This window comes from Amia ocellicauda, chromosome 3 (assembly GCF_036373705.1).
Source record: "Amia ocellicauda isolate fAmiCal2 chromosome 3, fAmiCal2.hap1, whole genome shotgun sequence".
Lineage (NCBI taxonomy): Eukaryota > Metazoa > Chordata > Actinopteri > Amiiformes > Amiidae > Amia > Amia ocellicauda.
Window position 1 is genome coordinate 42662347 of NC_089852.1, and position 17277 is coordinate 42679623.

Genomic DNA, 17277 nt, shown 5'->3' on the forward strand with positions numbered 1-17277 from the left:
GTGTTTCTTCCATTTGCGAATAATCGCACCAACTGTTGTCACCTTCTCACCAAGCTGCTTGGCGATGGTCTTGTAGCCCATTCCAGCCTTGTGTAGCTCTACAATCTTGTCCCTGACATCCTTGGACAGCTCTTTGGTCTTGGCCATGGTGGAGAGTTTGGAATCTGATTGATTGATTGCTTTATATTTAACATTTATATTTAGACTTAATATTTATTTAAAAACTATTAATTTATTTTGTGACTCAGAGATTTAGGATTCAGTTAAACATTTAATTAAACGATAAAACAAATTCAAAAAAGGAGATTAAGCATTTATTTAAGTATTTATAAAAAAAAACTAAATCTTTATAAATGTGGAAAAAAACACAAGGTTTAAGTTAAATGTGTGAAAAATAACACTCGGAAAAAGTGTGCGCTGTTTTACATTTGGCCCCCATACCATGATTCACAACTTAAGGCCACCTGATCGGCACTGCTGTTAAAACAATCAGCACACCAGGTTGATTTTGGTCCAGATTGAGGGGCGTTTTCCATAAACGCAGGACTAATCATGTAAATTAGCATTTCACAACCAAGGCTCCTGAATGTGTTTAACGTAGGAAGACGAGCGAGTGTTCTCAAGTGTTGAAACCGGGACTGGGGGTGGAAACTAGTGCACAGAAAATGTGTCAGCAAAGATTAAACGAAAATAAAACATCTACGCAGAAATTCAATTATAAATATCAGTTTAAATGTATACATTTTGTGAGATAAATGTGACTAAAAATATTTTTACTACAAGGCTTTTTATAATATTTGACTTAATAATGTGCTACAGTTAGTGGTGGTTAAACATCATAAAAAGGCCTTCATTTGACCTTTTCCCATTTAGGAACTTCCTGGTTGCACTAGTGGAGGTAAATATATGTGAATTAATAAGTATAACAAATGGAACAATGCTCTGCTCAGTTTGCTCTCATCACTCAGTTTGCTCATAGGCGAAGGTGTACAAAATATTCAAAACAGTGTGAATGACAAAAGCATTTAAAGAGAGGCGCATGTAAAGTGTTTAACAAGGAAATATCTCCAAGATTACACAATTACCAATACTGGTAATTTCTCCATTGCCTAATGAGTAAATCAATTACAATAGTTTCACATACTATTATGGAATACCTGCTTAGTCACCTTCATCTGTTTAGCTTCAGCTAGGAAAGCTTCCCTAAGGCAAATACTAAAATGTCCAGCAGCTCCTCAAAGCATAAGCCACTCAAACGTAGCAACTTCCTTGCATTCCACAGCCAACAGGACATGAAAGTAAAGGGGAAACATATAGGTTTACTGTGAATACTTAAAAAATCATAGCATGATTTCACAAAAAGGCCCAGCAGTAATGCCTGCAAATGTAATGTAAAAAATTACAGCCTTCACATTGCATGTTTTTATTTTTTGTGTACAAACACTCACACACACACGCACACGCACGCACACACACACATATCCTTCTTGTCATATTAAAGCGGATTTGAAAGAAACCATCTCTCCATTAGCTAAAATCTGTCTTGTAACCTTGGGTTTCTCATTCAATTAACATTTACATATATTATTTAATATAATTATGTATGTTAATTTACCAATTAAAGCAACTGAGAGCAGAAGTGGAACAAAAACAAGGAGCGCCACTTGCCCTTGGGCCCCTTGGTTGTCTAGAAAAAGAGAATGGAATGAAAGGATAAGATGGTCTTAGGGATGAGTTACTGAGGCACATTGATGTTTCATGGGTTGAGCAAGCAAATGCAACTTGACTAAGGCACATTTGAGTATTTCAATATACTCAGACATTATCCTTAGAACGAGCCTTAGCCTGGCCCAGTTGTGTGTTACTCAGATACATAGAAGACAAGACCATCAGACAGGGAATTGTTGCCCTTGCATTTTAATCCTCAACTCTCAACCAATCAAAAATATCATGCCTACAACCTGTAAAATGAGCTCTCCACACTGTTATTAATGAGTTTATGACCAGATTATCCAAACAAAAACAAAATGAAATCTACTGTGGAACAATCTCCTGCTGCCATGTGGAATGTAGCCAGTGAGTCACCATACTAACAAGTATTGTGAAAGCAGTTGGCTATAAAAACAGAGGACTCACAGGTGAGAGAGAAGAGGAGAGAGTCGGGATGATGGCCCAGTATCTTCAGTGTGTGGCGCTTATTGCCTCAGTTTGCATTGCACTTTCAGCTGCAGCCCCCACTGAGAAGGCAGTAGAGGACGATGAACTCCTTGCAGAGGTGAGCTGAAGAAATGAATGATCGTGAATGTGTAGGAGAAGGAGATTTATGTTCATTTATTTTCTTTACATTTAAATGTTTTCCACACCATGGAGACAGGAGCGTGTTCCAATTTGTATTTGAAGACGGGCGATTGTGCCATGAAGGAAAAAAAAGAGCAGATATTATTTAGAGGCGTACATTTGTGCTTATTAATCTTCAGTCCAATTTTGTGTACTTAAGATTATGGGTTAGAGTAACTTAATGCATACATAAAGTGATGTTTCTAATAAGACTGCAGAATGGGTATATTAAATGAAGGAAACTGCAGCAATTGATCCTAAAATGTAAACCTTTAAAGTGAAGAATCAATTCCATTACATCACAAGTTTAAAGCTTGTTTGTTACCAATATAGTTTTCATTTAACTGATATAGTGAAGTGCCTGCTGCAAAAAACATGTACATTTTTATTATCATTACCAATTAAGCTTCAAAACAGCTTGAGTCTATTTGAATCATCTTTGGCATTAAAGAAAATTAGTTGATGAAAGTTAAAAAAACTATTACACATATGCATATTCAAATTATGTATTCTTCAGCCCCTTACTAAACCACAACTAATTCACACATTTAATATTTTCCTTGTCATGTTATCAGTTTAAGAGATATGAAAGTATATACATGTATACAATTTTATACTGATCTGGAATAAGAAAGTATACATGTACTTTTAATATAATTATATTGTGTGGGTTTAGCCTATAGTGTTTAGCATGTTTGGTTTCTTCGTCATGTATTTGTCCCATAGGAATACCTGAAGCATTTCTACAAGCTGAAGAAGGGTCGAGGAGTGGGGATCAACCCTGTTGAGGAGAAGCTGAAAGAGATGCAGAAGTTCTTTCATCTCAAAGTGACGGGCAAACTGGACTCTGAGACCATAGAGGTGATGAAGAAGCCGCGCTGTGGGGTGTCAGATGTGGCCAGATACAGCGCTTTCGAAAACAATGCCAAATGGAGCACAACCCCAGTGACCTACAGGCAAGCTTCTTTAAAAATGATTGTATGCATCCCTGGTCTTAGACATCATAAAAGGTTACTTGGTTACTTCAGGTCATTGATATCTTTATTTCTGTGCTTCTGACAGAATTGTAAACTACACACCTGACCTGAGCACACAGGACGTGGACAGAGCCATAGACCAGGCCTTGAAGCTGTGGAGCGACGCCTCGACGCTGACCTTTAAAAAGATCACTAGTGGAACGGCCGACATCATGATCTCCTTCGGCCGTGGAAGTGAGTTTACAAACCAGTGAGGTGTACCTACACTGTGCGCAGAACTACCACATTACAGGATGTAATTTCACTGGTGGTACTCGATCAGAAACAAAGCAAAATACCACATGTATGATGCTGGTAATCACAAGCTTTTGAAATTACGTCATGGCTTCTCAATGTTCCTTTGAATACATCACCACAAAGAGGCCTATCATTGTCAATACACCTGTAAGAATAAGCAAGAACATAAATTATTTCATAACAGTGTGTGATATCTCATGAATGCTGTCAGCCCCACAAAGTAACCCTGGAATTACTGGATCTTTTGTTCCTCAGGCCATGGAGACTTTTATCCCTTTGATGGACCCAGTGGAACGCTAGCTCATGCCTTCTCTCCTGGAAGTGATATTGGAGGGGATGCTCACTTTGATGAAGATGAAAGTTGGACAACGACATCGAAAAGTAAATCCAAACTCTATGGGGTTCAAGGGGAATCATAATATGTGGGTGTTGCCTGGGTGTTTCACAAGCCTAACATGTACTAACTTGTTTCTCAACAGATTTCAATTTGTTCCTCGTTGCTGCCCATGAATTCGGACACGCTATGGGGCTCGACCACTCCAATGATCCCACTGCTCTGATGTATCCCACATACCAGTATGTCAACACAGACGGATACACGCTTCCCGCTGATGACGTCAAAGGAATCCAGTCTATATATGGTAGGTGCACAGAATCCTCTCTTGCTCTATGACAATTTTAAGGCCTGATCATTGAGCTTCAGGATGAGAACCATTCCTGATTACACTTGACTTTAAATCCTCAGGAAAACCTGTCAACTCTCCAGCGACTACAGCCAAGCCATCAGTGGGAACGTCCCCCAAGAATACTCCAACTTCCAGGCCTGGCAGCTGTGACACAGATTTGACCTTGGATGCTGTGGCTTTTTATAATAGTGACCTGCTTTTCTTCAAGGGCAGGTAGAGGCTCTGGGATATAATTCTGTGTTATCTCACCAAAGCACAGTGTCTAAGTGCATAGTTTTCTGAACAGGCTTTCATGCTTAAATGCTTGTCTACCTCCGAAACAACAATTTCCTCATCAATCTTATCTTGACCATTTTCAGTGACATTTGGCGTAAAAAGAGAGATGGGACAGTAACCAAGGAGTCCATCAAAGCTAGCTTGCCCGGCCGGCCAACAGATGTTGATGCTGCTTATGACTTTGGTGGAGTCACCTTTGTCATAAAAAGTGAGTTTTTAGTCTCTGAGGTTCCAAACACTGACACTGGAAAATGGGCATGGACAATAAGAAGGACAATGGCTGGAACAGAATCAAAACGTTGACCCACGTGCTAATAGAAAACTACAAACCTGATCTTAGTGGTGGCTTCATTTTTGTAAGATGCTTCTTTCTTCTATTCATAAATATTATATATTTATAACCACTGTAGCTTGTGATTAGCAGGTGGGTCAGTGTTTTGATTTCATTCAGACTAATGTATTTTACACCTCACGGCAGGAGCAATCTGCACAATGGGTTTGATTTGTGCTGTGAACTGTCAGTGGGTGGAAATCAAGGTGTCTATTACTAACCAGACTATTCCTGTTTAAACGTGTAGAAGGAAAATTACTCCTGTCAGGGTTAGGAAATTAGGATGTTGTCAATGTTCTGGTCATTTTGCACTGATTTATTTGAAAATTAAATGAAAACTGTTGCAGATATTATGAACTATTACTTCTACTTATTCCTTAAAAGTAAACATGGAATAGTCAAATCATTCTCTGCATGAAATAGAAACAGATATATCACAAGTGCTTAAAAGACGACTGTCCAATTTCATTTTATGCACACTCAACACTGCATGTTGGCTTATACAACATGTCTTTCTTCTCTTTAATGCAGATACAAATGTATATAATAGCATCCCTTTTGCGAGAAAACTATTACGGCTCAGCATTTATTCAATGGGATTTCCACGAAATGTGACAAAAATTGACGCAGCCGTCCACATTGCACAGACAGGAAGGACACTGTTCTTTGTGGGGGATACATACTACAGGTGAAGTAGACCTCTCTTACATAAGCATTGATACATTCACCTATGCCATTAAACACTGCTTAAAAATAAGATTGATCAGATTAATACAATTGTGCAATCGAGTGACAAATAAGGTTTTACATTTTCTTAAATATGTATCATTGATGAATAATTAAATAATTTAGTTAATACCTCCATAATATGACTATGTGTGAAGATGAAGCTTCTGTCATTTCATTCCTAAAATTGCTGATTAATTAGTTAAACTGTTTTTCAGATTTAAGTATTAATCTCTACTGTTATTCTAAAGACAGCCTTAACAAAGCATAATCATTTCAGGCAAGTGTTTTGAGTTTAAGTTAAAGGTTATCCTGGACCATCCAAATTAAACAGCTCTTATTTTGTTTAGCTTCAATCCACTTAAGTGGAGACTTGAGCCCAGTCAGTACATTCAAGATGCCTTCCCAGGAATTGAACCAAAGATTGATGCTGCCTTTCAAATAGCAGGTATGTTTCTTGTTGTTTATTTTTGTTAGTTTGCTCTTACTGATCTTTGTTCTATTATGTGTCAACAATTATGAATATACATTTTTCACCTTTCCTGTCTGTGAAAGCATGGTAACAGTAGGGGAAGAAGGTTAACAGTAGAAAGTTAAGAAGAAGTAAAAATATATTAGAGCTGTTAACGTTGCATGTTTTGTGGAAATAATGACCATCTTAATCTTAACATTTATTCACATAAATAGTTAAATCATTACTGAAGTTCCAAATCTAGCCTTCAGTAAACCTAATATGTATTAAACCCTGAATGTCCGGGGTGCGGACATTTTCACAAAACCAAGTCCCTGAAAATGAAAGATATGGTGGAAGAAAAGTTATTGCATGGTAGAAGTGTCCTAAACTGGACTTGTATGAGGAAATGATCAGACAGTGAGCTGGAATGTAACACATGTTTTTTTCTGGATTTAAAGGAAAGACCTACTTCTCCAATGGACCCTTCCTGTATGAATACGACCTGAATAAGAGAAAAGTGATCAGCACTCAGAAAAACTCAGCGATGCTCTGCTAGGCCAAACTGTGAGAGCGCCGAGTCCTGGACAACCTGACAGGACAGGGCTTCAAATGATTTCACACACAAACACTTACTGTTATCTATAGTAACTCAATACGTACATGAGTAACATTCCTCCAACTTTTTGAGTCTTTCCTTGATCAACAAAAAAGAAAATGAGTAACAATCACTCCAAGCAACCTGTTGTCAGTTTATCTGCTGATTGTACTTAAAATGGACTGACCTCCACCTGCTCACCTACTGTTATTAAATATCTTTTGATTAACCAAATGAATGTTGTGGAAATTCAAGCAAGAATGTTCCATCTGCTGTATGCTTTGCCTTGTCAATATATTGGTATATTCATGATAGACTGTAAACACTGAATATTGTAAAGTACCAGAACTGACTGACAAACAAAAGTGATCTTGGACGAATAAAAAAACATGTTATGTGTTTATAAATAATGTTTGCTTTGTAATCTTTGTGTACAATATATATATGTATCTCCATTTATACCGGATATTTAAAGGCAAACCCTGGGATATTGTGTTTACGTTGTTACAAGGGGAAAGATGTGAAATCAAAACCTTTAATTATTGTTTGTGTGATTAATCTGTGTTAATTAAGTGATATATGTTAAATAGACTCATTAGTAAGAAGGTAAATTGCTTTTGACTGTCATTATTATCTTTAAATAGAACAAATAAAAGTAACCTTTAACCGGAAATGGAATGAGTTAGTGGGAGGGGCTTCCCTTTGTTCTCAGCCCTGGTCCCGGAGGAGCCACTACCCTACTGGTTTTTGCTACAGCCAAGCTCTCAGTTACTTAATTGAACCCTTAATTGAACTAATAATTGTCTGAATCAGAGCATTTTCATTTTTTAAACAGTAGGGGTTTTAACTTAAGTATAGAATTTTACAAATACTAAAGAACCATCTGTTTTGTTACACAATTTCAAAAGTCAAATCTAAGCAGATTGTTACTTAAGAGTTAAATTAAGTAATTGAGAGCTCAATTGGAACAAAAACCAATATTTGAAAATGTCCAATGTGATAAATCAATATTATAATAATAAGAATAATTAATATAGATCTTGCAAGAGAACATGACTAATAACACGCTGTTCTCTTGTACAACAACGCCACTGTGATTCTAGATGCAATGTACAGAAATCAATCATCCTGTGAAGTTACTCTCCCAGAGTAATACTTTCGAAATCCCCTATAAACACAATTATAGACCACTTCCATAATGAGATGTTGTAAGTAAGTGCTGCGTCTAAAAATGTTGCAGGACACTGAAGTGTTTGCAATTCATCAGGCAAAGGGCCCCATCTTCTGGGTGGTTATTGTACTACCTCATACAGGCATGTGTTCTGGGTGAGAGTGAACATCCATGTTGCAGTTCATGACACGTGATTTAATGTATACGTGATTTAAAGACTACGTTACGTGATCAAACTGTGTGGTTATCACGATATACGTAAGACCTGCATCCACCACAGCCATAGTATTATCAACTGCATCCTAAAATAAGAAAGCTAAACTTAATTATTCAGTTTTTGTTCAACATTTTACTACACTTTAAGGTTTTTGGATGTAGTTGATATGATTAAAATGCATGTTTTTTTTTTTTGGTTCCTTTCTTTCTTGATTTGTTTATTAAACTAAGGAAGCCTTTATTGAGAAAACACTGTCATTATCACAAAAAAAAAAAAAGTGGTCATCCCAAGTGTAGGCAACATTAAAAAATTAAAGCAAAAAAAAAAAAGGAAGACCTATAAAAAGAGTCACCCCTTCTAAACCTGAGTCATGTTAACTGTTTGTAATGACCATTTAAGGTGAGTGGACTGGTATATAAAACCTCCCAGTTCTGCGAGAGGGGTCACAAGTAGATTCATGTTTACAGTTCAGTCACAGCTCGTGAAAATGAAAGCTTTGGGGATGCTTGTTGCATTAATACTAGCCTACACAGTGCTTACTTCAGCCTTTCCAGTCCCTGGACAACCTGAAGAGATGGATTCTATTGACTTGAACCATGCAATGGTACGTGTATATACCTATAAACTTAAATACAAATGCTCAGAAATAGTGAAGTTTTGCAGGAGTTATTATTGTCGTATGAAATATGAAGGGGCTTATAGATAGTAGGTAATCCTGTTGAGCTTTAAGTCCGACTTTGACAAGAATGGTGTAGTGTGTACCAGAAGAAATCAAGCCTGCATTTTTCAAAATATAATTTCTATAAATATCTGACTTTACAGCCAGCACTAGACAATGACACATTTATAAGGACATTTATTTTTGAGGGGTCTTTTTTCTGTCAAACCCAATGTGCTTCAGTTCTGTGCATAAACTGCATTTGAAAAGCACAAGGGTGTCAGTCTGTAAACTGCCTGGATGTTCCTCTCACCTGGCAGCAACTCAGCACAGCTACAATTGTGAAGAAACAAAGCAAATAAAGCTTTACCGGTGTATGGAAGTCGGCGGTCCTTAAATTCTCTGTTTATGGAGTAAATGGTTTTCTTTTCCCATAGCTCTATTTAAAAAAGTTTTATAACTTCACCGATGAGTTTATAAGCAGCGATCCTTTGGAAGGGAAACTAAGAGAGATGCAGCGCTTCTTTGGCCTGAAGGTGACCGGCCGAATGGACTTGGACACCCTGTCCATAATGAAGAAGCCCAGGTGTGGTGTACCTGAGATGGGCAATTACAGCTTCTTTCCAGGGAGACCGAAATGGACAAAAAACAGGTTAACCTACAGGTGGGTATTCAGGTTATCTGGTGCATACATCAAAAAGTAAATATTCTTCTCGCCTATGGTGTTTTAATTTCAAAGAACTATTAATAATGAATTTTCACATATTTCTACTTTTAAGACTACATTCTGACTACATAGATACTAGGGGGCTGTGTGTGACTACCGGGGGGAACAGTGCTGCACAGGATTTAGAGAGGAGGTAGTGGCTTGAAGTATCACTGCTCCAAAACCCAGATCTTTCCTTCTTCACTGCTGTGACACAGGATTCTCAACTACACACCACTTATCCATAAGAGACTGGTTGATATCACAGTCAAGCTGGCTTTCAGGCTGTGGAGCAGAGTAACTCCTCTGAAATTCGTTCCCATTCGCCGAGGGGAAGCAGACATCATGATTAAATTTGCCTCTTGGAGTAAGTGAAATTAATTTACTCTGCACTGGGTTGTGTTTTGTTTTCGGACAGGTCAATGCCAGTGCGATTGCTTCGTACTAGCTAATCGTTTTCCTATAAAGCTTCATTATTCCTGCAGTGCATCTCTGGCAAGCATGTACATAGTTAATCTGAAAGCGTATGTTTACAGCTGCAGGAGGAGTATGTATTTATGAGCTCTGTGCTGGTCGCAGGTCATGGTGACGGCTCTCCTTTTGACGGGCCTGGCGGAGAACTCGCACACGCCTTCGCCCCTGGCAGCGGCATACTAGGGGATGCCCACTTTGACAACGACGAAAAGTGGACGCTTGGGCAGAATGGTAAGATTGTACTGGCCTGCTTTGAGCGTCTGGACTCCGCGTACCCGTCAGAAAAACAGGGAGTAGGGTGTCTGTTGACCTCAAAAGTTAATGGACCTGAAGACTTGAAGCCCATGTTCAGTCAGCCAATCTAAGCGGACAAGACATCAAAGAATATTGAAAAACACGAAAAACAGGAAATGCAACAAGAGCTCCTTCCATTTTTAATATAGGTAGCATTGTTAGGATTCACGTGTTCTCCCGCTGAGTACAAAAGAAACCTAGACCTCTGTTGATGGTGGTCATTTTCCAACTCATACAATTTAACCAGTTACACGAAACTCACTACCACTTCTTATGTGGATTCTATTTTTATTTTCAGGAATTAACCTGTTCCTCGTGGCTGCTCACGAGTTTGGACATTCTCTGGGTTTAGGTCACTCTCAAGACAAACAAGCGTTGATGTACCCAACCTACTCCTACAGAAATACTGTACGATACCGCCTTCCCCAGGACGACACCAGTGGGATCCAGGCACTTTATGGTGGGTTCAGATTGGCTGGCAATTATACTAAGCTTTTAAGGGTCCCCCAACCCCCTCCTCCTCGCTTGTGTCAATCAATCAATCATTTTTTATTTAATATAGCGCCCTTCACAGAGTAGCTACAGAGCACTTTAAAGCTTAATATTCAACAAACAAATAATACAATAAAATAAACAATTAGGAACAGATGAGAGAAAAACAAAAACTCCTATAGGAGGGCAGATTGTTTTAGGAGAAAATACTTCTCTGGGGAGTCCATGGCTTAAGGCCTAGGCCTAATGGTTGCTTTCCCCCCCAGGCAGTGTAATTATATACAGCAGCAAGAAGATCACCAAGTTGTAAGCTTTATATGCAATATCAATTTAAATATGACAATAGAACCTTAGCCTTTATCAGCATCATTGGTGGTGACAGCTTTCATTATAGCTTTATATCCTATAATATGAATATGAAAATACATTTTAATGAGGTAAGCGTGTCCCTCCCATATAACATGCTTCTCTTGTTTTCAATGCAACATGTTTCTGGACTCATTATTAAAGTGTGACATTTTGTTTTTCAGGAAAAAGGAAAGGGAAACTTCGTTCATAACCAAAGCCTCCAATTTGTAGTTAGTGAAAGATACATCAATGTTTCCTCCACTCTTACCACCCTGATTTTTTAAAGTAAAATGAAATGTTTTTGTACAGATTAATTTACCCATATATGTAATAAAATGACTGAAGTGTAACGTGAAGTAAGGATTGTACTGTATATATTTGCGTAACGTGATCCAAATATTAAAGGTTGCTCATAACTTCAAAATATGCTTCATGTGTGATTTTGTAAAATAATAAATACAAAAACAGGAATATGATGAATGGTTTGATTTTTTTTCTTCTTCATTCACGTCGTTATTCATTTTAGATACCTGCTGTTCAGATACCAACATACGCACTGTGGAATAATGGAACAAGGTTCTTATCAGGTTGACAGGGTTGCTGTCCAGAGGGTCTGGGCAAGCAGGAACACATTCAGGAATGCATAATCGGGGGTTATGAGATGTGATGAATTCATCTGACATCAGCTAGGTAAACAAAAGTAACCCATGCCCACACTACAAGCATTCTATAAAATCTGGAGGACAGAGTTGAGAGATCAGTGTGTCTCAGTCAACGGAGAGAGAGGGAGGAAGACATGAGACACCTCTTGGCATCAGCACTATTTCTCCTGATCAGTGCGGCGGCTCTTGCTGCCCCTGGTTCCAAAGATGATGGCTTGTTGGCTGAAAAAGAAAAGACTTTCCAGGTCCGAATTGAAGAACAAAAAAAAGCGGAGGTAATGCATTTAACAAATGTATTCATCAAATTCATTTCTCCTGATGCTGAATTTGAATCCACTTCAAATGGCTTATGCTATGCATGAACGTAATCATACAATTCCAAACGTGTATTCTGCACTACCTTTTAATGGACACACGTCATTAATCCAATGTTCTGTATCTAGGAATATCTCTCCCGGTTCTTTGTGGATGGGAGAAAGAGTCCACCTGTAGGCAGAAGTAGGGTCTCTGTGAAGCCCTTTAAGACAACCCTAGAGCTGATGCAAGAGTTCTTCGGACTGGAGGTCACTGGACAACTAGATAGCAACACACTGGAGGTGATGAACAAACCCCGATGTGGAGTTCCTGATATCAGCAGATACAGCCACTTTCAAGGGAAGTTAAAGTGGGAGAAAACTCCTATTACTTACAGGTATAATATAATTCATACATTCCACAACTCCATTCTTGTGACGAAATACAATTTTGGAAGAATGCAGCTTTCCATAATTTTTGACATACATACACAAGCTGACACATTCTACACTTACAGATGCATGCGTCAACTTGTGTGATATTGATTTAACACAAAAATTACAACCTCCCTGCTGTGACCCTTTATTTGTCTCCACTTCTTTTTCCAAAGGATAACAATGTACACTCCTGACCTGAGGAAGAGAGAGGTGGACATGGCCATCGCTCAGGCCTTCAGGCTGTACAGTGACGTCACTCCCCTGAATTTCAAGCAGATCGACAGCGGCACAGCTGACATCATGATCCTGTTTAAAGGTGGAGGTCAGTGGGGGGGACAGCTTGCTTTTATCACCACAATGAAGAGTTTTATCAGTCCGGTTTTAATTCATCTTAAGTCTCCACCTCCTCTCGGTCACAAACACAGCCCACGGAGATTTCTACCCCTTTGATGGACCCAACGGCGTCCTGGCACACGCCACCTCCCCCGGGCCGGGCGAAGGAGGAGATACGCATTTTGATGATGATGAAACCTGGACTCTCAGCTCTCAAGGTAATGCTCCAATTCATACCATACATTCTCACCCTGAGTAAATGAGTCTGCTAATATATAAATATATAATAACAATAATAATAAAACCATAGACATACACTTACTATATAATAAGTATTCATTACTTAATACTTAAAGACAAAATCTCTTGTTGGATTTAGAACAACATATTATATACAAATATCCATTTTAATGCTAGGTGAGGGGTATTCTCAGAGCCTACAACAAGTCAAAATGGCTCATATTACTTTCATGGTAAAATGCTGGATTACATACATTTCCTAATTTCTTTAATGTTCTTAACATATTCTGTAAATATATACTGTGAATAGGGATAGGCATTCTTGGTGCCACATGGGTGAATACAGAGCTGCTAGTACAGGCACTAAGTGAAGTACTTGCTTCAATGTGCTTCCAGGGGTGAACCTGCTCCTAGTGGCGGCCCATGAGTTTGGCCACGCGCTGGGACTGGACCACTCCAGGGACCGCAGTGCTCTGATGTACCCGACCTACCAGTATGTGGACACCAGAGGGTACCAGCTTCCAAAAGATGACAGGCTTGGCGTCCAAGCTTTATATGGTAACTGCTGCAAATGCGAATACTTACACAGCATTATGCACTAAATTACAAAAGCAATAGGCAGCAAAAATTATCTCTTTAAATGCATATTTTCTTGCATTGCAATTCCCCAGTTCCAAAGGCAATGTCTATTTTGTTATAGATGTTATATGAATAATTTACATAAGATATAAATTTCTTTCACATTAAAAATGATCTTAATCTTGATTTTAAATATATATATATATATATATATATATATATATATATATATATATATACTTGTTTTATCCTTTCACATCAAGGTTCGCGGACTTCAACTAACAAGCCTGATCCTAAACCACAGCCAGAACCACAACCAGAACCGCGACCCAAACCCAAACCCAAACCCAATCCTGACCCCGTGCCCAGGCCTCCAGAACAATGTGACCGCAACCTGGCATTTGACGCTGCTACTTCAATGGGAAATGAGCTTTATTTCTTCAAAGACAGGCGAGTGAAGCTGTGACTTGGTCTCATATCCAAATATAGATTTAGCCTACTGGTAATATTATTTAAAAGTAATCTCAACCTCAATTAGATGTGAATACCATGTGTGTCCTTATGATGGAATCATGTGGATGTTTACAGTCATACGTGTGAGGGAGAAGTGTATGGTGTTGTTGCTGTGTTTCATTGTCTTATATAAAGCTTATTCAATAGGATGACTGTCTCACTGGTTTTTTAAATAAGTGACAGAGGGCTTTTCTTCAATCCATCTCTTTTGTAACCCATATGGAAACAAAATGTTTTACTTTCACCTGTAACAAGACCTAAGCATGATCCCAGGCCAAAGGTATTTTAATAATTTAAACAGCAGGCTTTAATGCAGAAACATTGATGTAAATATCCTCTCTCACCTCTCTTTGCCCCCATGAAATGCTGCATTCATGTTAACAGATTTGGGTTGGTTTTGTTTTTGCTCATCCTTCAGGTTCTTCTGGACAAAGAGCCTATCTGCCATTAAGTTAATGTCTATAACGTCCATCTGGCCTCAGATCAGTTCTGTAGATGCTGCATATGAAATCCCAGAAAGCAGAACTGCATATTTTTTCAAAGGTATGTTTAAAGCTAATTACATCCCAAAAATGCGATGTATCTGTTCATCTGCTGTTTATTGTTTTGAACACGTTTAACTTCGTACCATGGTACTGAGAGGAAGGATCATACAACAGCCTTACTTGTGCAGAACTCAAATATTTATTGTAGGAGTTAGTGAGCAGTCTTCTCCTGACATCACAAATAACTGTGTCAAAGCACATTCTTCCCCTGTAGATAATGGAATGTGATTGCAGGTGATCGTTACTGGGCGGTCAGTGGGCACAAGACGCTGCAGAACTACCCCAGGCGGATATCTGAGTTTGGATTCCCTCGATCAGTAATGAAAATCGACTCTGCAGTGCACATCAAGGAGAGCAGGAGAACACTGTTCTTTGTGGGAGACAAATACTGGATGTAAGCACTAGTTTCACTTGATAGCAAATTAACCTGCTTTTGCATGTTACCTTCCATGCGCTTCACATAAAGTAAAAACACAGCCTAGTCAAATGTAACTGTTGAACCCATATTTGTTACATACTTGTCTGTATATATATTATATATATGCATATATATTTGTTATATACTTGTCTATTCTATGGCTTACTTTGGTATTTGATCACATTTCAAACCAAAATCGTTCCAGGTTCAATGAGACAAGGAAGAAAATGGACCGAAGGCGTCCCAGAAACATCCGGACAGATTTCCCAGGAATTGGTTCCAAAGTTGATGCTGCCTTTGAGAACTATGGTTAGTGCAAATCTGGGTAAATGTTTATGAATCATGTTATGAATCGTGGAGAAATAGCATTTAAAGTCAGATCATTACTTCTCTGTGAAACTGGCACCTTGAAAGTAATTGTATTGGACACATAAGTTAAAAACAAAATCAGTGTGAACCATGAAAATAAAAAATAGATAAAATAATGCTACACTAGATTACTTTTAAAATATATGTTTTGGAACACTACTTTTTGCTTTTTATGGTCTATACCTGTATATTAATAGCACCTAAAGTGTTTGCATATAGTGATCTGACTCATTCGTATGTAGCACTTGTGGATTTCAATATGAACCCCCAGAGTGTGAAAACGGTGTACCAATGGGATGTTTCAACAATTTCCCTGCGTCACAGAGTTCATATCCAATTAGTAGAGAACTTGCTCTGACGTGGTTTGCTTTGTCCTGCAGGTTACCTGTACTTCTCAGATGGGCCCAGACAGACCAAGTATAACTACCAGACAAGAACAGTGTCTCGGGTTTTGCTAAACTACAGATGGCTGGATTGCTACTAAAGTGTATGAAGCCCATGCTGTGATCTGATGAATTATGTATCCTGCATATACTCAGTTTTACTGGATGGTCATCTTCATAAACATGTCAAAAGTATTTGACACAGATATGGCTTTGACTTTCAATTTTAAAATTGTAAAAAGTCAGCTTTATATTTAATCAGAAGTGCATTATGAATTAAATTAACACATACAATGTTAACACATAACATTGAAAAGATAAATAGGCTATATTTTTGTAATATGAAAGATTTCATATTGCAAATTTTCACTCTTTTTAGAGAATTATCCATGTCCATGTCAAAAGATCGATGTCAATTATTTATTAAATAATAATAATAATAATAATAATAATAATAATAATAATAATAATAATAATAATAAAATACATTGAAATACATAGACTAAGGAATGTTTTCAGTATTTTGTTCCCAAAAGAGGCTTTTCAAGAACATGTATGAAGGAATTATAGAGATGGAGATTTGGAATGCTCCTGATTAGTAACAGAATCTGTTAACATCAGGAATTGCTTCATACTGGAATTTGTTTGGACAGATCCAGCCGAATCAAGATGAAAGACTTTCAGATGTAGCTACTATAGCATGATTTTAATTGTGCCTTCTACTGCATTCCTGGCTTTTGCTAAAGGGAAGGTCAGTGATAGCACACAAACATTGTGTCTGTTTCAGTAAGGCAGAGAGCATGTACTCATGCTTTGATCACAAAGGTCAAAAAGTTCATGGCAAGCCTTCCTCATGGGTTCATGGCACTGTATTTCCCAATGCACATCACCAGCAGCAAATTATAGGCTAACTGGATTTGAAAAACTTAATTAAAGGTTTTGATGATTGTCAGAACCAACAGGTTCCAACTAAATAAGAACTTTAAATGTAGAGTTTTACAGACGTTAAGCCCATGTATAGCTTGTGAAATATATATTGAACTGGCCAATGAGCATTTACGCAACTATTAGGGTATGGATCTGAATGGGACTTTCGAAACGAATGTACTTGATTAAAAGCCCATCTCATAATTTCACCAAATACGTGAGAGGATTTCTCAAGCTCTGGTTTTCCCTCAAATAACAAGAATTAAAACCCTGACATTAAAATAGGCATTGATTTAACACAGAGGTGTTGACTACCCTGTTCCTGGAAAACTACAATCTTGCAGGCTTCATACTAGGTCTCTCTAAATAATCAATCACTGAATACCATGATCAAGCGCAAAACAATCAGTTACCTAGTTCACATGTTGGGTATAAAACCCATATAGGCTACAGTGAGGCGGGTTCATGGTTATTCATATCTTATGTAAGATGCTCTTTTACGAACAAACTTTTACATACAAGCATACAATATGTACTC

General features: G+C 38.0%; 1 protein-coding gene across 1 annotated transcript; it reads left to right on the plus strand.

Annotated features, from left to right (window-relative positions):
- The first annotated feature begins 2152 nt into the window (after nucleotides 1-2152).
- Nucleotides 2153-16203, plus strand: LOC136747142 (uncharacterized). The gene is made up of 26 exons (XM_066700094.1): nucleotides 2153-2275; nucleotides 3064-3293; nucleotides 3400-3548; nucleotides 3867-3992; nucleotides 4091-4252; nucleotides 4357-4510; nucleotides 4657-4781; nucleotides 5436-5592; nucleotides 5981-6078; nucleotides 6543-6635; nucleotides 8613-8671; nucleotides 9163-9311; nucleotides 9650-9798; nucleotides 10011-10136; nucleotides 10498-10659; nucleotides 10958-10997; nucleotides 11787-11976; nucleotides 12145-12392; nucleotides 12606-12754; nucleotides 12858-12983; nucleotides 13402-13563; nucleotides 13848-14034; nucleotides 14516-14640; nucleotides 14877-15036; nucleotides 15266-15369; nucleotides 15810-16203. The coding sequence occupies exons 1-26, from the start codon at nucleotides 2165-2167 to the stop codon at nucleotides 15911-15913; spliced, it is 3645 nt and encodes a 1214-aa protein (XP_066556191.1). The 5' UTR covers nucleotides 2153-2164; the 3' UTR covers nucleotides 15914-16203.
- The last annotated feature ends 1074 nt before the right edge of the window (nucleotides 16204-17277 follow it).